We start from the raw sequence: 25,258 nt of genomic DNA, 5'->3' as shown, positions 1-25,258 counted from the left end.
GCTTTGAAGATTACTTACGAAACATAATATTATTTTCAAATATAAACTTTTATTGTTAGTATAAAATTCATCTATCTGTGTTTTCAACTACTTATCACAAGCTTCACTTCACTCAACTTATACATATTCACCGCACCTGCAAGTGTATAAGACATGAACCTGAGAAATTTATAATCGTTAGCAAATATCTAAGGTACCGTGTTGTGAAGCATTCCGCTTTTCGAATAATAAATTAATGTGCCTTTCGTGTGACGTGCATTATCAGTACACGTAGTACAAATACAGAGAGCTATGATCATTGATTAATTATTGTATACATACATCTAATCCATATATATATCCACTATACATATATACATATATTGATTTAGCATGTATAAATATACAATATATATATATATATAAAAACACGAAGTCGTGCAAAGCCATTATCAAGGCCAGTACAAATTGTTGAACGAGTAATTTTGAGGACTTCTTCTCCTACTTTTATACTTTATATATTTACGAATCATCGCGTTACGTATTCAATACAAATCCACCGCTATGTCTATCCATATTGTTAGTCACGGTGTTACAACAAATGTTCACGCATATGTACGCCCAATGCTGACAAGCATACCTACTATAATATAATACCTGTAACAATCGGTATAGAGAAAATTTTTACGAAATTTCAATCTTTATTATTACCAATACTCTTGCCGGCTGACATTCAAACTCGGGTAAAATTTTTACGAAACACAATTTCCGCGACACGTTGCGTTTTGCTTTATACACCGCGATTAATTATGCTTTTATGCAATTTATAGCTGCTGTAGCTTAGTATGCACTTGAATTATATATCTGTAATTATATGTTCTCTTCTAGCTGAACAAAGTTCATTCTTTTTACATTTTCGATAATAATCGTTTCGTCCCCCCCCCCCCCCCTTATCGCCACTTACCCCAATTTTTATCCATCATCAGAAGGGAAATTTTTTTTTGACCGTCGTTCATATACGCAACATCATTTCTTCTTTCTCTTAAAACTCATTTGATACGTAGAAAAAACTACTCGTAGAACTCGTTCGTTGTTTACGTTGAGATGTTGCTTCAGACACCATATTATCATGATTATCATTATCATCATCGTCGTTATTATTAGGTTTCTTTTGACTCGACTTTGCGATGATTGCTATGGTTGTTGTTATTGTTGTTATTATTATTATTATTATTATTATTATTGTTATTATTATTATTATTACTATTATTATTCAAAGTAAAATTTTGCTATACATATATGTTTTGTAGATAGGTTATATTATCATATGATTAATATTATTATTATTACCATCATTACTTGAAACATATACATATATTTGAGAAGGAGATGAAATATATGCATACATTATCACACATTATTGAAAAAAAAAAAAAAAATGAATCCAAAAAATTGTTTTCTGATTTTACGTGAGTTTCATTTCCGCAGTTTCCCTGTTTTCTTTCATTTCACTTGTATTATTAAGTATAATCCTGAACAGTCCCCTACATACACATATAATTATCACCAAATTACAATGATAACTCTTCATAGATCAATTGATTTATCTCATTTTCTTTTTAAATACACCGTGTGCATCAGTTCTCAAGCATGGATAAGCAAGTTATATATATTTTCACGTCAAGGTTTCGATAGTATATTATTTTCCTGCAACGAGAATATCCATTATGTCATAGGAGCATGGAGAATGTACATATACATATATACTTATAGATATATTAATTTTGATTCGCAGTGTATAATAAGTTACTACACGCATCTCACGTACATAGTCGTTGTATATTATACGCACACCTCGCGTGACATTATCACAAGTATTCATTTGCTCATTTATATTTTTTCGGTATTATTATGATTTATACAATTAGCAGCAGTAGTAGAAACGGTAGTACAAGTAGTAGTACATACCTTCTTTCTTTTTCACTTCACCCGAGGCTTAACGATATAAATTCGGTATTAAATTCATCCGCATTGCATATAACGTGTATCTACAGGCCGTATGTTTACCTGTGTACCATTACGCTGTTATACACGGTGAATTCCTAACGACTGCACGTTCCATCGTCTGCTAAAATTCGATGCGCACGCACCACAATCAGAAAGCGGATATTTACCAGGATGACCAACCGTCGTGTACGTACGTGTTCGTCGCGATGTGTGTAACCTCAACATGTCGACAGTTGTCGGTTGTGCAGAACTGTCAACATTTTTGAGGTTATATTTATGATGGCTGGTTGTCATGGCAAACAGCCGCTCTCGAATAGTGGCGCGCGCGCGCATTAAATTTTAGCGGACTGCGGAACGTGCAGTCGTTAGGAATTCACTCTGTATATAAAATTTGTCGACCTTTTGAGACTTTGAATTTTATTCTTGAGTATAAAGTACGATAACGGCCTCGATCGAAACTAGTGTCGAAAAAGAAGAGAAGTAAAACAAGCAAGTTTGTGAAAAGTTGAATAACCGAGGGTATGTTTTTGGAATCTTTTTGCAGAGTCGACGCCGACGTCGAGCAGGACGACGGAGGGCGGTACGCCCGGTGCTGCGGAAGCATCGTCGAAGGAGAGTCACAGCAGCTGTAAGTCGGGCACGCCGACGACGACGGCGACGTCGAGTCCGGTCGGGGCGGGTTCCGGGACCGGTACGGGGACGGCGTCGACGCAGCAGCAGCAGCAGTGGGAAACGGCGTCGTCGGGAGGCACGACCCCCGGTACGCAGACGACGTCGTCTTCGACGCCGATGTCGGCCCCGTCGGTAAGGCAGGTTGCGAAGCGACGGATGAGAAGGCGCGCCAACTCCCAGTGCCAGGACCCGGCCGAGCAGCTGACGGAGATGTCGGTCAGGGGGTTGAACCTCTTCAGATACGCCTCGATATCGGAAGGTGTTTACCAGTGCACCGAGTGCGCGAAACTCGACATCCAGAAGACGTTCAAGAACAAGTATTCCTTCCAACGGCACGCCTTCCTCTACCACGAGGGGCACCAGCGGAAGGTCTTCCCTTGTCCCGTATGCGGCAAGGAGTTCTCACGACCCGACAAAATGAAAAATCACATGAAGACGGTCCACGACTGCTTCATGCCCAAAGATTGCGTCATGCCCTTTGGCTTTTACCTACAGCCTTAGCAAAGCCGACGGAAAGGGTGCTGACGTGGGGGTGATATGGAAACCGCGATTTCTTTCACGGCTTATATTATACGTGTGTGTATATATGTTTATAGATATATACGTGTGTATATATATATATATACGCACACGCGCACACACACACACGCACACACACACACGCAATTACACGCTCTCACGCACACGCGCGCACAATAAATGTATATAAATTATTATTTACAACAACAAATTCAAACTAACGCTGTTATTATATATAGATTATCAATGTCAAACAATATATTTTATACACGATATCTTATTCATATTCGTTAGAGATGCGCGCACGCAACCCACACGTTCACACGCACACACACGTATACACACATACATTCTTATACGCGCGATAATGACGACGACGAACATGCGCGTGCTTTAAGCCAGCAATACCCGTACCTTTGTCGCCTGATTCCCTCCCTTATTACTGTTTTTTTTTTTTATTCTACACCGCAGCGTTCGGGGTATCAGTCACTGCGATCTGGAGTAGTACTTTATATACTTGAATACGAGTGTTCGAGTACACCAATTGGACAGTAACGAGTCCCTTGCTCTTTACTTTCGGCGTTGCGACAATCAAGTGAAATTATTTTCCATTTCAAGAGCTTCCTACTAATATATATTATATATATATATATATATATATATATCATACACATGTATATATTATATACTTAGGCATTTACATACAGATTAGAATTGAAAATGCGAGAGTATTTGAAGGGAGGGGCGGCGAAATTTCAGCAATATCGAGCTCTGTATTATCTAACTTAGGATATGAACGAATGGATTGTGGAAACAACAAAAATGTCGAAAAAAACTAAAAACGGAATATATAACGCGTATCAAATACGTCCTATAATGTTTAGGGGTAAAGAAGAAGAACCACGTATTGTCTCTGTAATTAGTTAATTTATACCTCCTTCGTCGATATATATATACACATACATATGTATATACATATATATACATATCATATATATATATACATACATATGCTTATATGTTTATGTACACATATATATATGTGTGTGTGTTTATATATATATTCATGTACGTTGTTATTATTATTATTTTTTTTTTTAATTATGATCATTATTAATAATATCTGCTATTATTATTAATATTATTATCTATTATTATCTATTATAAAATTTAAATAGTATGTTGTACCCATTTAGTAAGTTTATCATTATCATTATTATTATTATTATTATTATTATTATTACTATTGTCATCTTAACGCACGAGGATTAAGTAGTTTTTCGTTTTGTTTTAATTTTTTACATTTAATTGCACGCGCAGCGTGTGTAGGTAGTGGCGATTAGCCTCCAAATATGCATATAATGAGAATACAAAAAAAATTTTATCGTCAGATAGAGTCGACGGGTTCAGATATAGAAAACATATATGATGAATGTGATGATTACAAAGGAGAAAATAAGAGGTGGCAGAAGAATATTTGATAAGCATTGACGGATGAAATTATATTTTTCTTCTGCTCGAGTGATTCGTATATTTAATATTGTGTAATAATTAATCTACCACGCAATCCGTACTAAAACAAAATATTAATAAATTAATGGTTAATATTAAATATACCTGGCAATTAAATTGCCGTAATTAATGAAAAACGGGAAAGGAAGGGTGAAAAAAAATTAAAAAATCGATTAGATAATACAAAAAAAAAAAAAAAAAAAAAACCAAACCGTGTACGATTTAACCTACCAGTTAGAAATCCTACAATAAACACATGCTGTGTATATACTTTCGGATGACGCGCACGTGTTACAGGGTGGATAGTTACGCACGTTATGCAAAGCGACACTGCGGTCTGCAAAAAGTAGACTGATGGTTAGAACAGAAAAAAAAAACGGAAAAGAAAGGAAAATCTATACTATTATCACTGTTACGTTTTTGGGGAACGACATGGTTTGATAGAGTTTGGTTGAAAACCGATTATCATCATCATCATCATCATCATCATCATCGCTGTTGTTATTATTATCATTATCATCGTTATCACCATAATTATTATTACCATTATTGTTGTTATTATTATTATTGTTATTATTATTACTATTATTATTATTATTGTTATTGTTAAATTTGTATATGATCTAAAAAGTCAGTGAAAGGTAGTGATAACGAGACTAACAAATGATAATCAGTCGAGCATAAGAATAAATAAACAATTAACTAAACATGATAGATGAATATTTGAATACAAGCAATAGGGAAGGGAGCTGACTCAATATGAGAGAGAGAGAGAGAATGTGAGTGTGTGCGGGCCTCTGTGATTATTATTCGCAATTATGACAACGAAGATTATAACAACAACAACAATAATAACAACAACAACAATAATAATAATAATAATAATAACAACAATAATAACAACACTAATATTCTGAATAACAACAATAACATCTAGTATAGGTGACAGTTATGACAATGACAATGATTCTAAAAACCTTTTTATTTTGTTAATGTTCTTAATCATCAATAGTGGAGAGAACTCAAAACGAATTAATAGCGTTTCATTATCTATATCGCACATCTATCCATTCATTCATTCATTCATTCATTTATCCATCTGTCCATCCATCCATCCATCCATCCATCCATACATACATCAATGCGCCACTGGATGTATTTACACGAATGTCAAGAATCACACACGACAATATATTATGGCACCGGGATTCGGTATGACAATTTATTCGAAGATATCTACACGATACAACATGCGACGAGGAACGAAAAATGGAACATCATTCAAATCGCGAATCAACCATTTACTGGCACACATTCTATGTTTGTGATTTCATTTCATTTGAACGAAGCGCACCTCCGCCGGACGATGAAAGTGACAATGACAATAAAAGTAGCCATTGATAATAATAATGGAAATAACAATTACATCACTTTACACGATATAAAGAGAATACTGACCTAAAAGTCTATGTGTCTGTATAATATTGCGATCGTATATTGGTAAGAAGCGAATAAGATGCAAAGTAGTCACAGGAGAAAGAAGGAAGAAAGGAATTTTCAAAGTATACGTACAACATACCTTACAGCGACTGCCGTTTACACGTCCCATATTGGTGTAGGAAACCTTCGGCAAATGTTTGTCAGGTCAAGCTAGTTCATCTGTGAAACCCACACACGTAAGACAGTGATATAAATACGTATGAGCGATTTTCGTTCGCTCAATTGGAGCTTACAATTAGCATCAGTAGTAGTAGCAGCAGCAGCAGCATGAGCAACAAACGGATTACATATGGGAGACCTCATGCACGGCGCAGATGTCATTCATTCGCATCACTCACATTAATTGAATATAATCAGTAGTTCCCTATCAGTCAGTACTTACGTAAAGTGAGTAACGAACCATCCTTACGTGCCTTATACTGCATGATATTTGACGACGACGACAACGACGATGATGACGATGATGATGAAGTTTAATTGTAAAATAGGTGAACGGTGAAATTTTACATCCTAGCAGCATGCGTGTATTTTTTGATATAGCTACACGGCGATAATTCTCGAGAATACGGATTTTGCTTCTCTTATATACGATCATTCAACCTTTAGCCATACGACGTTTAACTGCTATCTAAATTACAGGGCATATGGGCGTTAGTAGTAATCGAACAACTATAATTTATACTTAACCACGCGCACTCACATCGTTATACGCTTATACATTGTATCGTGTTACGTGTGCAGCGTTTTTGTCGTACGTGTTATGTAACTTAAACCCGCACTGCACACATACCTGTAGGTATTAGGTACACGCAACTGCATAGTTTGAATTACGAAAGACGAGTAAAAACACGTCATCTCTGTTTCTTTCCGTTCTTTCTATTTGTATACCTTTGGTCATTTTTTAGTTTTTGTTACTTACATTTTTTTTGGTTTTCTCTTCGATTACGGTTAGACAAATATTGTTGTATAAAGACTCGGCTGATGTTGATGCGCAGCTGCGCGCGAAGGTATTTTTATATGCGTGTGTTTGATCGTATATTCGGATAAATTCGATAGATATTTATAAGAGAATGACGAACTCTTGCAGTCAACTGTATGTACATACATATATCTACATATCAAGCACACATACGATATACAATTGTATTAAAAAAAAAAAAAGAAATTAAAAAAAAATAGATCTGCAGTATAGAGAGATATAAAATATATGATGTCGATAATGATAATCATTTTCTTGCGAGTTTTGCAAAATTAATGGTGTTGGGCCACGGTATTATACATATGATTAGTAATACACACACGCGCGCATACACACACATCTATAGACATTTTTGTATGCAGATACACCCACGAATATCGGTGTATCAATATCATTTCTAATGTATTGCGCACCGATGACTTAATATATGCAGTAGGTAGTACATGCTAATGAAAAGCACGTTGAATTTATTAGTCGAGACGATTACCTAAAGCGGACAATTTAGCATACTTGTTCATGCACAATCGATTCCATTATATTCTTCCAGATGCAATGCTTAATACACTTTATTATATAAATAACGAGCGAGTAGAACAGAAGGCGACAAACTAAAAGGATTTAGCGCACACTTAAATTATAGTATCAAATCAATATTATTACTACTACTACTACTACTACTACTACTACTACTACTACTACTACTACTACTACTACTACTATTATTATTATTAATATTATTAATATTAATACTAATACTATCATCATCACCATTATCATCGCGGTTGTTATTGTTACTTTTGTTATTGCTATTACTATCATCATCATCATCATCATTATCATTGTTATTGGAGCCAACGTTATAAAAATATATACATAATGATAACATAGGTATAAGTTTCTATACTTGTAATAATAATGATGATGTATTAATACATGTACACTAATATTCACTAATGCCTCCCCCTTCCGGCTACCTTGTTTTTGGTCCGAAACAAAGTACGAGTTCGATTCTGTACGAATTATGTGACAATGACTGCCAATCCCTCATAATTCGTATAGAATCGAGCTCACATTTTGTTTCCGGTCGAAAACAAGGTAGGCGGAAGGGGGAGGCATTAATGAATATTACTGTACCTATAAATAGCAATTAGTATAATGCGGATGTACAGAAAACCGCGGGACAAACGTTTCTCAAAATCGGGTCAATCTTATGGATACATACATATACCTACGTCAATGTAGACATGTATATACACATGCTATGAGTTTGACGAGAATGTAGATATATTGAATGCAGTATGCGTGAGCCGTTAAGAATTGATGGATAACATGAGGGGTACGTGGAAATTGTCGAAGGAAAAGAGAAATGCAACGAGGATACGACTCAGCACTAAACCGCCGTGTAAAACAATGAAAGCGACTAGGTAAACTTGAGGACAGTGAATCTGAGACGGCTAATTTTTTACACTAGACGGTTACGTTGGCAATACAGAGAAACCTACAGCGCCATAGTCGGTAGCGAACGCGAAACAAACTCAATCTTAAACAAGCTTGACCGCCCAATCTAACCTTAGAATACCGCGGGGATAATGACTTGTTGGATTGACCCGTATTCTAAGGTTAGATTCGACGGTCATGGGTTTATATTACGTTTATTGAGATTGAGTTTGTTTCGCGCTCGGCCGACTGTGGCGCTGCAGGTTTCTCTGTGTTGCCAACATAACTGCCTAGTATAAAAAAATAGCCGTCTCAGATTCATTGTCCCCAAGTGTACCTCCTTTGTAACGTATTCATACTTTCGAATATTACTTATATTCCGAAATTACTTTTTCTTTTCACTTTCGTATCTACGTCCCTACTCTATTCTATCCGATTTGGTACGTAATTGTAATTATACAGAGCGAATTTCTAAAGACTGCAATCTCCGTCGTCTGTTAAAACTTAATGCGCATGCGCTACAATTCAAGATCGGCTGTTCGCCAATGCAACCAACAGTCATAAATATAAACAACAATTTGTCGCGTACATGTAACCTCAAAAATGTTGACAGTTGTCGGTGGCAGTTATCCTTATTAATACTCAATTCACAACTGTCAAAATTTGTGAGGCTAGAGACACTTAGTAACCTGGCAAACACCCGCTCTTGGATTTTAGCGCGTGGACATTAAATTTTAGCAGCTTAGATCACGGACCGCGTACTAGTTAGGACTTCACTCTGCGTATAGGCGACGGCAACTTCAGTCGCGCCAAACGTGGCGCGAATCGCATCGGTGCTGAATTACCTTATTGGGAATGGGGGATCTTTCTTATCCAAAATTTAATGACTACCGACAAATGTGAGAGCGTGTCGTTCAATTTGTCGCGACAATACGCATAAACGTATTATATGTATGCATAGAGGAGAGTGAATTAAAAAAAAAAAAATTAATTGTCTTCCACTTAAAGATTTCTACTATTTCTAAATTTCTATAATTTATACACGCATAGTAAAACATAATTTAAGTTCACTTTTCTTGTTCTTCCTTTCACTCGTGTTCTTATTTCGATCGTTTCTATCGTACCGTAGCTTCTGCAGGCCGGGCTCAGTCGAATAAGGGTGGATTATCGTCGAAAGGATACTTACGTCGAAACATTTGACTTTTTTTCTTATTAAATTTCGTGCATTCTGAATAATTATACTCGTCACGCAGAATTAAATAAATACACATGTTGAACATGATTTTCTTTAGTTCTTACACACATTACACACAACAGTGTGACCATCCTGTTCTCTATTATTTAGTTTTACCGTTACTATTACAATCATCATCATCATCATCGTCGTCATTATCATTCTTATCTTTAATCTTAAGTTATAAAACGTTAAATTTATTGTTTTATTTCTAACTTGAATTGTAACGTCGAGTATTACCTAGCGCATGTATAGTTATTATATCATTTTCGTCTGTTATTAATATATATTAAAACGTTAAGAGTTGGCATGCATCGAGACAAGGGAAGAAGAATTAATAGGGAAGGGAAAGAAACAAGTACCATTATATTAATTTTCTATGCAAATATTTTATTCAATGTTGAAGGTGATTTACTATTTTTTTTTCTTTCTTTCTCTTATACTTTCTTTCTTTTTCCATTTTCCTCTGTCAATATTCCTACATTTTTGAGATAATGTAATGATCTTTTGAAATTACCTGCCAAACGCCACAATATGAATATAAACCTGGCGGAACATTTCCCTGCCGTGTTTTTGTATTATTTCTTCGACGGTCGCAAAAGCTGATGTAATGCCGAGAGAAATGGTAAAGAAAAGTACAAATAGTAAATAAATGCAATAGCGGGAAACAAAATGTACGGGGAGAATTTGGTGTACCGGATATTGTGTAGGATTACGATCGAATTTACGGGGTAATCTGTAGTTTTTGGAAAAAAAAATAACAGAGGAGGCATGGTCATAAAACCGATCTGATCCGCTCTTTCTACTCCAATAATTATTCCGTGCGCTTATCATTGTTCCGCAAAGGCATTCATACGACGCACATGTGCACACGGATCAAGGCGTATTGTATTACTACTTTAATACCAATTATTAATTCTTTTATGTATTATTTCTATTTACTCTGTCGTTATAGTAGAAATATATTATTGTCATCGTCGTCGTCATCGTCATTGTTATTATTGTTATTATTGTTACGAGTACATAAATATCAAGTAAAATAATTCATCTAAACGAAACAAAGCAACAATAAAAAAAAGGGCAAAACGAAAGTAAAAATTATATAACTGTTCATAATTGGCTTATATTAACAAAATTATTGTTATCGGACAATTATAATAACAACCGCTACTCTACTACTACTACTACTACTACTACTACTACCACCAGCTGTAATGAATAACACCTGTCCTTTTGAAGGGTCAATATTATGATTTTATTTTTTTATTATTGTATAAAATAAGAGAATCAACTAATTTACTACACATGCACTCGCAAATGCACACAAGATATTGCAGAAGAATAGATTATTTGATAATTCGACGAGAACATAATAAAGAAAGAAAAAAAAAAAAAAGTAAAATACATTACAAAAATCATCTACTGGTATTCGTTAGCTGGTATTTTTTTATAAAAATATATAGTATATACATCCATGCATACACATGCATGTACCACGTTATCATCGATTATATATCGTATGATGTGCCTAATTCTTGGTGCCTGCCGCGGCGATCCGCATTGCTGACTACTGTTCACCCAAAGCACAAAGAGGAAAAAATAGAGAAAGTGAGAGAGTGAAGTGAAACAATAAAAATTATGGAACAAAGAAAAGAAATAACAAAGAAACAAGAAAGAAGTGAAATAAAGTATGACAGTAACAAGAAAATATATAAGTATATATACCTATATAAACTGAACAACAAAGAAATATAAAGAAATATAAATAAATATATATATACACGTACAATACTAGTAATAATAATAACAACAACAACAACAACAACAACAATAATAATAATGATACAAGTAATATTATTTTCATTTGTTTTTATCTAATTGTAGTATCTTTGTAACTCTTTGTGATATACATTGCAATAGTCTACTGGACCCAAACTTTTTTTCTGTATCATTGAGCACATTCTCCATAGAAGAAAAAAAAATACATATATATATATATATATATATATATATATCGAATTGATAACAAATAAAACCACGACAACGCTTCTATTCTCTACGAATACCTGTCATATCTTCCACGCTCTCAACATATGTACACTAGAACCTCGATTGACCGGTCAGCTGATTAACCGTGAATAATTACACGACGTGCTGCTGATACTTCCACACTTCAATCGAGACAAGTATAAACGTGTTCAAACTACATTGTAGTCTTAATTAGTCTTCACAAGAGCTCGTATATGTATTACTTGTTCATATTACTGTACGAAATAAAAACTTATTACATATTTTAAATTCAAATTATCCGTGGACTCTCCGGTCTCATCTTCCCGGATAATCAAGGTTCTACTGGTATGCAACAGCTGCCCGCCAAGTAAAAATAAATCTTGGTTGGAGTAAAAGGGGACGAAAAAAGAAGTAAACTACCGACAAGAATGCAGAAAAGATTACACATCGCCGTTTGCTTTCGGTAATGTTACAGACAACCTGCCCTGCAATTTGCCGAGCGACATAACGTTCGAGATATGCACTTCGCCCGCCAGCCGAGACGACGCTTCTTTGTATGCGGAGACGGGGGTCGGTGCGGGGGTCGGTGAGTCGTCGTCGTCGTCGTCGCCGTTCGTGAAAACTGAGCGCATCGCAAGCGGGGTCCACTTTTTGACCGACCAAGAGGAGGACCAGCGGCAGGATCTTGTCGGGAAGTCCGAGCTGAGCGTGGAAACGGAGCCCGAGGTCCGGAAACAGGTTGGTCCCGAGTCCCGAGTGATCCCGATGCATGGATGGACGTATGGATGAGAGGATACCTCCGAGGAGGCTCGTTCGTCCCCCGGATTCCCGCCGCGCCGGTAACGAGAGGGGGTAACGAGCGGGGCTCCTCGGAATTTTACATGAATTATTGGTCAATATTTATGGCTCTAAACGTGCTGTCTATCGGTCTATAGTCGAGAAAGTTGAAAGAGATACAAATATCCAGAATGGAACATATATTTTACAAGCTGCTGGAGTACCTCATACAAAACGATGGTTCCGTAGTCTGCAAATGGTGCGGCGAGGTCCTACCCTCTCGAACACGGTGGTACAGGCACAAGTACAAGCTCCACGTGTCGACCCAGGTCGCCCAGCCGGCGCCCCTCTTCAAGTGCCACAGCTGCAACGCCTACTTCAAGTCGCGGAAGGGATACATCGGGCACCTGAGCTCGAGGCACTCGGACAACGAGAACGACGAGAACAGGGAAGAACCGCTGAACAAGAAGACGCGGAGAACCTCCGAAGTGAGCTCGGATACATATATATATGTATATATACATTACACGTACCTGTAACACGTTACACGCATTTTCCTGCGCAAAGCGCGCCATATGACGTCGCGGCGTTTACGATATCGCGGAGTTGAACCCTTTGAGTCGTACGTTATTGTGCTACGTCAACTTTTATAACAAGATAGCATTCTTTGGTTTTTGGGGTTACTGATTACGAATCTGTAAGCAGATTTAAAAAATTCAAGATGGCGGGTCCAATGAGGCGGACGAAAATTTCAAATCGACTCCGTTCAAAAAGCTCTATGCAGGGGCCTTCGTGGTAGCTGATTGGATTCGCCATGGTAACTTTCAAAATCTAATTTCAAATTCGTCGTCAACGACCTCAAAAACCATTGGACAGAGTTTTTTCGCCGGATTCGACCGAATTTGAAATTTTTATCCGCTATACTGGATCCACCATTTTGAATTTTTTTAATACGCTTTCAGATTCGTAATCAGCTACCCCAAAAACTTGCAATTTATGCCAAACATGTATACGTGTAGAGGGATAACGTTCTCGGAAATAAATTATTCCTTCAATTTACACGATATTTTCAATCAATTTGTTTCTAACAATCGTAATTCATATTGTATCGTAATAATTACTGTCGAGTATTGAAAACCTGTTAGTATACTATCAGAAATGGCAAAAAACTGCAAAGAAATATGTTGAAAAGTTCTCTGAACATAAAAAATATGGATATAAAATAGGTAGCAAAAATACCGACCACTATGACTCAAAGGGTTAATCTGTGTATTAAGTAATATTACATCGCATAATTATTGATTATGTTGTTTTGCAGTATCGTAGCCTGTATAATAATGAATAATGTACTATGATCGAAGCGTCGATTTGTCGATTACAGCAGATGGGAAAAGGCCCGGACTGGGAACAGCAGAGGGAAAAGGAGGAGAAACTTGTCGCGGACATAATCGACAGAGTTAAGCGGGAATGCGAGGCTCAGGGGGAGACGGTCACGAGGCGGGGATATTCAAGAAGGTCAACGGTGATGAACAGCTAAGACAGGTTCATTAAGATCAAATTTCTATGCTGAATCGCTGGAACGTTTGCGAGAAACACGGTCCGTTTATCCACCCGACGACGTTACACGATCAGGTGCAACGCAATCTATACAGTCGTGTGATACACGCGTACGTGCATACATACGTGTGTCGAAGATGCGCCTTTTTTTCTCGAAATCGGAATAATTTTCGCCTTTCTGTAGCGAATTTATTTGCAATCTCGTTCCGTTCGTGCGTATCGATTTCCTCCATCCTTGGTATTTGTAATAGGTACCTCTCCCTTATTTTCTTCCTACATATTCCTACGTAACAAATCCGTCGCTCAGAAACTCGAGTGCCGGCATAGCCGATAATCAAAATTTAAATGATACGCGTACACGTTTACGCGTATCTTACAGATGGGTACGGGTACGCAGGTGCATAGTTCCGCCTATACATATTTCAGACTACAAGTATAACGTAAAGTAAGCGTATGTACGTGCACAGGTACATAGATACGTTGTACCGCTTGATTTAAACGGAAAAGCGAATGAAACTGTGTTCTTTTACCTATATTACGAAACATGGAAAGTTCCAGAACGCCGTTGGTTGATTATAATTCCCACCATGCGTTATATACACTATTGTAATTAATTCGGCGAATCGCTGTGTCAAATTAAACTAATCATCGCCCGTTAGCCTGTAGGGTACGGCTAGGTGTAAAATGAAAATAAGCGGAATTGTCTTATATACCGGATATTACTTACCTGTACTAGAATAGAGAGAGAATATTTTTGTTCAATAATTATTCGAACGGTAGGTATACACGTTATACGTGATGGGTAACGAGTATACCCACCCTGTGCGCCTATCGATCGACCGATCGAGCTGCAAGCTGTATCGCAAGTATATAATGGATACAATTTGTGAAATAACGTATACCCACACTTGGATTTTCGAAGCCACCGTGTGCTTGTCTATTTACCTATTCATCTATTTGCTCGTTCGGATTCGCTTCGGTTGTATATAGGGAATTCGGGTTGTTGAAACGTCTTCGAAATAACTATAAATTTTTAGTTTTGTCTCGCGCGCACTTCCGAGGACGTCGCCAACCACGTGATTAGTTTCTAAAAATGATATGAATCCCCAGTGCCAAATGTACATCTTCCCAGATTTGTTGTTAATTTATTGTTTGGATCGAGTGTTTTGGCGGTTCTATGAAATCGACGCGAAATTACCAGGTACACTCGGCTGTCCAAAAAGTACTGAGCCGAATTGAAATATTGTTATGTATACGTATATATATTGTTATGTATTAGGTATATACACTAACTAACTACTATATTTTGACAAGAAAGTATGACTTCCAAACTATACAAGTTTTCCTTAGTTTAGTCGATATGCATACGCTGCAGATGGATTAAACATATATTCCATTCGCGTACACGATATCATGTATATCAGGTATATATACGTATAATACATAATCTATATGCGTATACGCGTACACATCGAGCGAAATTAATTATTACCATTGAAAATATAACAATATATAATTGTAAGGAAATCTGTCCATTTTTTGAAGATATTTTAATCTTTATTAAGATCCGTGTATTCGAATATGGCAATGCATACAGGTGTGAGTATGTGTAGAAGAGATGCGTACACCTATACACGTTATATATATTCGGATGACGGTGTGAATAAATTAGAAAATATAATGATAACACTATTAATGTATGCGTATGAATAGATACGCATACCTATATTTATAATATATTCTTGAATCTGTATGTAAAATACTTATTACGCCATGTATCTATGTTCTTCCTACGTACAAGTCATCTCCATACTCTCTTTGTGATTTTAGTGTTATACGATTATACCTTGACACATTATTATATACATGCGATATGATATTAATACTAACTATGTATATATAATACAAGCTCAGAGTACTTACAGCGTCGAGCACAAGCCAATTACAGTACCTAATAAATACCCAACCTATTTACTTAAGGCACCGGCAGATCCGATGAAACACACAAATAACTATATTCGTACCGTCTGTCGAATTACGAAAAACAGTTCGATTTTTGTTTCAATGTGATTGATTACCCCTGCAACCAGGCGGTATATCCCCGGGAAACAATTACTCTGAGACTCGAGTGCAACAATATTTGTATCTATGCAAGATTCTTCCATTGTCGATACCGGTAGAAGCCTAACGTACGCAGCTTATTATATTATATTATATTATATTATATTATACTATATTAGCGTCTTTGTACCTATCCCAAGAGTCGGATCGACCTCTTCCACCGCCGTACGTAATAGGTATATTACAAATTAATCATACTACATTGAGGTTGGCTCGAACAGAAAAAGTATATATTTAGTATCAATAATAACGATCAAACCAAATTCTAGTCTTCGTTATGTCGAATCTCAATTGTTATTAATGATAATAATAATGATATACATTATGGATGAAAGGCTGATTTATCGTTTGAACAGGTGCTTGGAATTGAAATTGAGAAAAACTACTCGAATAAGTGTGTTGCAACACATGCTCTCTTGCAATTGTGTGTGTATAATGTGTAAGTGATGAAAAAGTGTTTGTTCCTGCGTAGAATTGCGTATATTATCTTAGGTATTTGTGTGCAGCTGATCGGTCAACCAGCAGTGCACCAACTAGGATTATACCTACGTTTATTTCTCAATTTGGGCATCTCGTACGTTATAGAAACGGATAATGTACCGGGGAGTATGCACGATTGAATGATTTGACGAATGATTGAATAATCTCTATGTTTGTAATCTAAAATTTTTAGACATTAGAGAAAAGGGAAGGGATGGAGAACACAACAGGAAGTCAATCACAAAGGCGAGTTGTTATGCTACATCTGCGATCTGTGTGCTTGTTTCACTGGATGCAGTTAACGGTCTGACGTCTAGTCGTTGCCAATACTGTGTACAATATCATTAAAAAGAAAAACCAAACTTATAATACTTGAGAAATAAATGACTGACGTGTCCCTTATCTATGAGCATTATAATTCGAAGTTGAAGAATTTTCTTCGATCTCTCCTTAGCGATCCGCGATCTCTACGTTTCTTGTATAAAGGCGATAGGTGAGGATATTGCGTCTCATGGAATAGAGACTATGGAAGGCGGCATAAACAAACTTGGACATATTATACATCGTTCGGGAATAAGACCAAATTAAGGTAGAGACTGAATGGTCGTCTTACCTCGCCAAATAACTTCTCACACGCACAGGACCGAAGAGCTGTGATGTGGTACTTAAACGTGATCAAAAAATATAACAGGCGTCGGAACACCCACAATTCTTTCCATCACGTCGCGATTAACATCCGAAAAAGTGACTCACACAAGGGGATTGTATAATTGAATAATTGTATCGTTGATACTGTATGTCTGAATGCCTACTGAATGTCGACTCAAGACTTACGCCGACGCGACATATGATATATATTCAGCTCTAAATTTACTCGTCGATGTAGGATATCAAATTTTAGTAATTACACACATATTATACTCATACTCTGTGATTTGGACTTTTGCTGGCAAAACATCGTAGGGTCATCGACTGGCAAAATACAGCAAGATTTCTCTCATCTAAATTACGGTTGCAGTATAATCCATTTGCATCAATTGCATAAATTGATTCTGCGTATTTCGAATATGCTTGAAATTTACGAAACAAACTGTAAGTGAAAGACAAATCGAAAACACGTTTCGTTTATCGATAACATCAACGAAAGAATCGTTACTGATTTTGAGCAACATTCAATATATTTAAGGGTTCTTGACCTCCAGGATGTATAGTAATATTTTTCGGTTTCGTACATCAGACAGAGACACAAAATTCTCGTTTATGTTTCGGCCCATTGACCAGGGCTCTTCCTTAGAAATTAGACATACACAAAACTCAAATTGAAAAAACATAGCCTTCGGAAGCAATTCATGTAAGGGAAAGAATAGCCAAGTCTTCAACGTAAAATCAGGTGAAAATCACTTCTGCTTGTTTGGATCTTTAGGTACCATGACCACAGTACAGATTTTTTCAAAAATTCAGTACAACTTTTGAACCCATACCGGATTCCTACGCGGCCGTAGAGAAGAGGGAAGAAATTTCACACATTGTCAGTGTTTGTCAACGATGTTTTACAGCATTTGTCCCTCATTTCTGTGAAACGTCGCGAAATAGACTTGTATAGTGCAATGCGCCTGACACACTTTCGAGAGGCAACCCAACACGCGTAACAGTCGGTCATATGATCCGGGACGTTGACTGAAGAATATAAAGACAGTTGCCCTAATGGGCTTTGGTGTGACAACCGAAAATCGTCGTACGCCTGCGCCCCCTGAGATGTTACAACGGTAGAGTCGAGTACTTATTGCAGAACATCAGGAGTTACCGATTTCGACAAGATGCTAGCTGCATTCACCTTCCGAGTAACACAGCTTCGCAATGGTAAGCCAAAGCCAGGATTTAGTGTGTACTTACCGACTTGGCGGCGATACAAGAAATTAATAATAAGAATAAATTTCTTCCAAAATTCGTGGCAAAACAGTGATTTAATTGAAGTATAGGTATCCGAGAGAAGAATGTATACATAGATCATAAATAATAATAGATCAGATGTAATAATGATGCAGAGACCAAAATGTATACATATATGTATATGCGGTCCACGTACATACAATACTAATATATGTGATCCATTATCCAGGAGCCAAACTATATTATCTACAATGATACGGCTATAATATGAAAATGGAAGAATTATTTATCTCGGAATGGGATTTTATTCGACATGCGCTCGATGTATTCCATAACAATAATATTCATAATTATTCCAACAACTTTTCATTTGCTTTCTCGATCTTGAATTTTCTTAGGCATAGAATCGAAACGCTGATTTGGCTAGTCGCGAGTGAAGTATCTCCGTTGGGTAGAGAAGGAGAATTGTTTTCAAAAAGTCTTCGTATGGAAAAAAATTCAGAGTAACTGTAATACATCACGTATGCGCTAATTTTGATCGAGATAAAATGGATGCTCCGTATATGAGACAGTATTTAACGCAGTGTCCTGATTTGAAGACCTAAAGAGGTGATTGACGGGGATTTTTTTTTTGATAGGGAAAGAAAGAACGAAGCTTCTTAAAACTTCGAGTGTATTTTAACACACATTTGAAAGGTACAAGCAAAAATTTTTATCATCCAACTGTCGCAGAACGGCAGCGTTATTAGCAGACCCGTTAACTGATGAATATATGGCTTTAGTCAAAGGCTGACCATCGAAGGACCTAGCTGCTTGAATCGGCAGAAAAGTTTTGTAATGTGTAAACTAAAATCATGATACATCTTGTCATATCATGCATCATACATCATACATCATACATAGTATTATAGTTCAAAACCATAGTTTGGATGATCGGACTTTCAGAAAGTGACGTCACCCAAAATTTTTTTTTTCTTGACGTCATCGATCTACAGTAATCAGCTAGTCGAATTCCTCAGTCTGGAAACAACCGCGCAGTAGAGCGGACGTATGAAAATCGCGCTCGGCAGATTTCGGGTACCGGGTTCTTTACCTTCTGGATCCTGCGCTCCGAGTCCGCTTCCTGATGCACCTCGAGTTCCAGGTCTAGCGCTCCGTAGTTTCTACGCTCCAGGTCCGCTATCTGGTGAAACTCGACTTTAGGGACAAGCGCTCCGTAGTTTCGGCGCTCCAGGTCCGCTACCTGGTGAATCGCGACTGTCAGAGGACGAGGAAGACGAGGAGAACAAGGTGGACAAGGATGACGCGGATTTCTGCACGGTGAGTATAACATTTTTATAATAATTAATGGCGATTGTGATTATATTTATTCAAAAATTTTTTGAACTTGTGATGTTTGCAATGAATTATTTCAATTTATTTTTCGCGCAAGCAGAAATTAAGTAGCTATGATTGCGCTAATGAAATTCATTATATTATTAATTAGTTACTTGATTATATTAATCCTTACACAATATTTTTGATGTGTTCTTATACTGAAAATATTTATTACTATTCTAGGTATAACTCGAAGTGGTTATCGATGGTTGTTGGAGGCGGTTGGCGGTAGTTGGCGGTGGTCGAGGGTGGACGTTGAGGAGGACGAGGAAGACGAGGATTTGTGCTCGGTGGGTTTAATATTTTTATAATATTTAATGGCGATTGTAATTATATTTATTCCAAATTTTTTAAACTTCTCATGTTTACAATGAATTATTTCAATTCATTTTTCGTGCAAGCAGAAATTCAGTAGCTACAAATGCGCTAATGAAATTCATTATATTATTAATTAATTACTTGATTATGTTAATCCTTACACAATATTTTTGGTGTTCTTATACTGAAAATATTTATCACTATTCAAGGTATAACCGGAGGTGGTTGCCGATGGTTGTGGTGGTTGAATGTGGACGAGGAGAACAAGGTGGACAAGGAGGACGAGGATTTGTGCACGGTGAGTTTAACATTTTTCTAATATTTGATGGCGATTGTAATTATATTTCATCTGAAATATTTCAAAGTTGTCATGTTTACAATAAATTATTTCAATTCATTTTTCGCGCTAGCACATATTCAGTAGCTTCAAATGCGCTAATAAAATTCATTACATATTAATTAATTAATTAATTAAATTAATCCTTACATAATATTTTTGATGTGTTCTTATACTGAAAATATTTATCGCTATTCAAGGTATAACCGGAGGTGGTTGCCGATGGTTGTGGTGGTTGAATGTGGACGAGGAGAACAAGGTGGACAAGGAGGACGAGGATTTGTGCACGGTGAGTTTAACATTTTTCTAATATTTGATGGCGATTGTAATTATATTTCATCTGAAATATTTCAAAGTTGTCATGTTTACAATAAATTATTTCAATTCATTTTTCGCGCTAGCACATATTCAGTAGCTTCAAATGCGCTAATAAAATTCATTACATATTAATTAATTAATTAATTAAATTAATCCTTACATAATATTTTTGATGTGTTCTTATATTGAAAATATTTATTACTATTCCAGGTATAACCCGAGGTGGTTAGCAGTGGTCGTTGGAGTGGTTGGTGGTAGTTGGAGGTGGTCGAGCTGGAGGAGGAGGAGGAGGAGGACGAGGCTGACGAGGAGAACAGGGTGGACGAGGAGGACGAGAATTTGTGCTCGGTGAGTTTAACATTTTTATAATATTTGATGAATTAGGATCAGCATCAGGAGAAGAAATAGGAGTAAGATCAGTAATAGGATCAGGAGAGGGAGTAGGAGTAGGAGTAGGATCAGAAGTGGGATCAGTAAGAGTAGGAGTAGGATCAGGAATAGGATCAGAAGTGGAATCAGGAATAGGTGAAGGTTGAGGAGAAAAATCAGTATCAGGAGTAGAAGTAGGAATAGGATCAGGAGTAGGAGTGGGATCAGGAGTGGAAGTTGAAGCAGGAAGGGGTGGGGTGGGTAGGGTAGGGTAGGGTAGGGTATGGGGTACGGTATTTTTTCAAAATATTTCAAATTTCTATCAATATACAATTAAACTATAATTAAAATTATTTTTTCTTTTAACAATACTAAAATTAAAAATTTAATAAAAATATTTTCATTAACAAAATATTTTTAAATATGAAAAATAGAATTTATTAATTTCAAATTACGTTGAATTAAACATCTATGTAATTTATTGTAAATCAAAAGTTTTTTCTAAATAATTTGAATTCTAAATACACTTTCCAGTATATTTACTTTGTTACGACTTATCCCATTTAATAATGAGAGTGACGGGCGATTTGTACATATTTAATTCTTAATTCAAATAAATATAATTTTAAATTTTACTATTAAGTCCAATTTTAAATAAATATTTCAATTTAATATCCGAAAATAAAAATTTTATTGTAATTCATTTAAACAATAATACAAGCTACATCTTGATCTGAAATGAAATTTTTATAAAATTTAATGAAAATTATTAATTTTAAAAAAATATTCTGTTGACGAAAATAAATAGACTCAATTAATTGAAGTAAGATTTATCGCGGATTATCGTTTAAGAAACAAATTCCCCTAATTAGTTTTAAATACAGCCAATTTTTTTAATTTTAAAGAACATAACTATTAATTATTAAAATATAATATTAACATATAAAATAATAGGATACCTAATCCTAGTTTGAATTTTAGATTTCATAAAATAATATACATATACATATATATATATATATATATATATATTTATATATATACATATATATATATATATGTATATATATATATATATATATATGTATAATCAAAAAATTTAATTTCACCATAAAATTTTTTTTGCTTAAATAAATGAATTAATATAATTTATTAATTAAAAATATTAATTTGTATAAAACGTTTAACTGCTACTGCTGGCACAATTTTTTTGTCTATACTTTATATTATTTATAATTCTAAATTTCTTTAATTATTAAAATTAAATGCTGCAAAAAAAATTTTTAATGAATTAAAAAAATTCATGCAAAAAAAAAATAATACTAATATAAAAACGAAAATCGAAGTTTAATAAAAAACAAATGAAAATTATAATATATATATATATATTATTTAGTGTAATAAGCACAAAGATTTTTGAAATCTTTAGAAATAGTTCAATTCTATTATTAATAAATAAGATTTAAAACCAACTTTTTATTTAAAACTTCGAAGGTTATTAGTTTAATTAACTTAAAATCTTAATTTTACAGTTAAATATATAACATTAAATTGCAAATTTAAAATTATAAAAATTATTAAAATTTATTTAAAAATTGATAATTAAAATATAATAAAATAAAATAAATTATTCATATAATAAAAACATTGAATAAAACAATTATCAAAAAATAAAATTAATTATAACATTATTCAAATTTAATTTAAATATTAATTTTAAATGTAATAAAGAAGGTAAAATTACATTTATATAATAAAATAAAACAATTAATGTAAAAATAACAAATATCAAACATTCAATAAAAAATATATTTTTTACTATTACATGAAAACAAAAAACTTTGGAATAAATCCAAATATTGGGGGAATACCAGCTATTGATAAAAATATTATCATTACTAAAAACTTCATAAAATAACTCATATTATTAAATTTTTAAACTTGATTCAAATAATTTATATTAGAATAACTAAAAAAAAATACAAATTATTAAATTATTTAGAGAATAAATTAATAAATAAATTAATAAAATATAGAAATCAATTAATATTGATATAAACATTCAAGAAATATGATTAATAGTAGAATTAACTATAATCAATTTTAATGATGTTTCATTTAATCCTAATAATGAACCTATAAATCCAGATAAAATTATTGATATATGAATAATTAATCTATTATTAATATTAATTAAAATAAATAATGGAGCAATTTTTTGTAAAGTTGAAATCAAAAAACAATTTATTCATCTAACATTATTAATACTTTTTACTAATCATCAATGAAATGGAGTAGCAGCTAATTTTAAAATTAATCTAATTTGTAATAAAAGTATAAAAATATTGATATTTATGGAAATCGAATTTATTTTTATTATTAAAATTCGTATAAATAAAAGGGAAGAAGCTCCAACTTGAATAATATGATATATTATTGAGGAATTAGGAAATTTAAATAATTTATTATTACCATTTATAATTGAAGGAATAAATGATAATGAATTAACTTCCATTCCTATCCAAGCACCAATTCATGAAGAAGAATGAATAGTAATTGAAATACCAAAAATTATTATTGAATAAAAATATTTATTTTAATTAATTAATTGCATGAATTTTTAAAAAAAAATAAATTTATCATTAGAAATTATAAAAATTTATATGACATATAACTATGAATACAATTATTATATTACATAATTTATTCTATCAGAAAAACTCTTTTTCAGGCATTTTATATAAAAATGAAAAAATTTAAATTTTTATCTGCGAGATATAAACCCATAAGCTTAAATAGCTTATCTTTTTTTATATACATATGTGTGTGTGTGTGTGTGTGTGTGTATTATTTATATGTATAATATAATATAAAATATATTAGTATTATATATATATATATAATAAAATATGAAATAATAAATTTCCTCCTCATACTCTTTTTAATAAACATAATTTTAAACTATAATTTGTAAAAAATATATGGAAATTATACATTATTATAATTGAATATATATGGACGCAATTGAATTAAATGATTTGATAATAAGAAAAATTGTAAGTCTAAATAAATTATTTTTCTTAGATTAATGGATGGCATTTTTTTAATGAATAATATGTACTTTTTGTTTGATTAATATGTGAGCAAATGATAAAAAATATATAAGATTTTTCTGATAATTCCATTTATTTTTTTAAAATTTAATTATTGTAAACTATTTTTTTTTTGAATTTATCTTTTCTTGAAAATTTATTAAAAATTATAATATATATGTGTATATATATATATATATATATATATATATATATATATATATATATATATATATATATATATATATATGACAAAATATTGAATAATGAATTTCCTCCTCATACTCATCTTAATAGGAATAATTTTAAATTATAATATATCGAAAATATATAAAAATTATACATTATTATAATTAAATATAAATAAAGGCATTTAAATTGAACAATTTAATGATAAAAAAAATGGTTAATCTACTTATGGGACCAACGGCAGGGAAATGACGACGAAATGATCACCAGCTGAAAAATGTGAAAAACACAGGTTCTGGTTTTCCACCTGTAACTTTTGACCCGTTGCTCGCAGCTTATTGGGACTGCGCCCAATCGATTTCTCCTACAAAACTACGTCGGAATAAGGCATCACAGAATTTATTCCGGCACTTTTCAAAATCGCAAAAATTTTCGCCAAAAATACAAAGGGGTTAGCCTTACTTTTTTTTTTTGGTAAAAAACTTTAGGTCTCAGATTCGATTCAAATGACCCTTATCTGACCAATTGGACCCTCAGGAACTCAGAAATCGCAGCTAAAAGAGCGTAGGACCAACAGGAGAGAA

General features: G+C 34.1%; 2 protein-coding genes and 1 long non-coding RNA gene across 12 annotated transcripts in view; 2 read left to right on the top strand and 1 right to left on the bottom strand.

The window, feature by feature from the left end:
• Positions 1-17,199, top strand: part of LOC124183327 (protein tramtrack, alpha isoform-like) — a 54,403-nt gene extending 37,204 nt beyond the window's left edge. For 6 of the 10 annotated variants that reach the window (XM_046571682.1, XM_046571689.1, XM_046571681.1 and 3 more), the window contains exons 5-7: positions 12,325-12,587; positions 12,839-13,114; positions 14,008-17,198. In XM_046571682.1, coding sequence (XP_046427638.1) covers positions 12,325-12,587; positions 12,839-13,114; positions 14,008-14,163 — 695 coding nt within the window. In that variant the 3' untranslated portion in view covers positions 14,164-17,198. Of the gene's footprint in view, positions 1-2,530; positions 4,085-12,324; positions 12,588-12,838; positions 13,115-13,987 lie in introns of those variants that run through there. The other 4 variants (XR_006870962.1, XR_006870963.1, XM_046571691.1 and 1 more) reach the window with 4 other exon arrangements.
• Positions 17,200-19,961: 2,762 nt separating this feature from the next.
• On the top strand, positions 19,962-21,610 carry LOC124182336. Its single transcript, XR_006870747.1, has 4 exons — positions 19,962-19,994; positions 20,235-20,341; positions 20,579-20,667; positions 21,235-21,610. It is a non-coding gene; the product is annotated as an uncharacterized LOC124182336 (long non-coding RNA).
• Positions 21,611-23,398: 1,788 nt separating this feature from the next.
• LOC124182005 (NADH-ubiquinone oxidoreductase chain 2-like) lies at positions 23,399-24,007 on the bottom strand (the record flags this gene model as incomplete). Its single annotated transcript, XM_046568781.1, is given in 2 exon segments — positions 23,399-23,581; positions 23,693-24,007. Coding segments are annotated over 2 exon segments (498 nt in total), but the record flags the coding sequence as incomplete, so codon positions are not given.
• Between the last annotated feature and the right edge of the window lie 1,251 nt (positions 24,008-25,258).

The sequence above is a fragment of the Neodiprion fabricii genome, chromosome 5 (genome assembly GCF_021155785.1).
Source record: "Neodiprion fabricii isolate iyNeoFabr1 chromosome 5, iyNeoFabr1.1, whole genome shotgun sequence".
NCBI classification, from domain to species: domain Eukaryota; kingdom Metazoa; phylum Arthropoda; class Insecta; order Hymenoptera; family Diprionidae; genus Neodiprion; species Neodiprion fabricii.
Note: the sequence above shows the minus strand (reverse complement) of the source record. Positions and strands in the feature narration are given on the sequence as shown.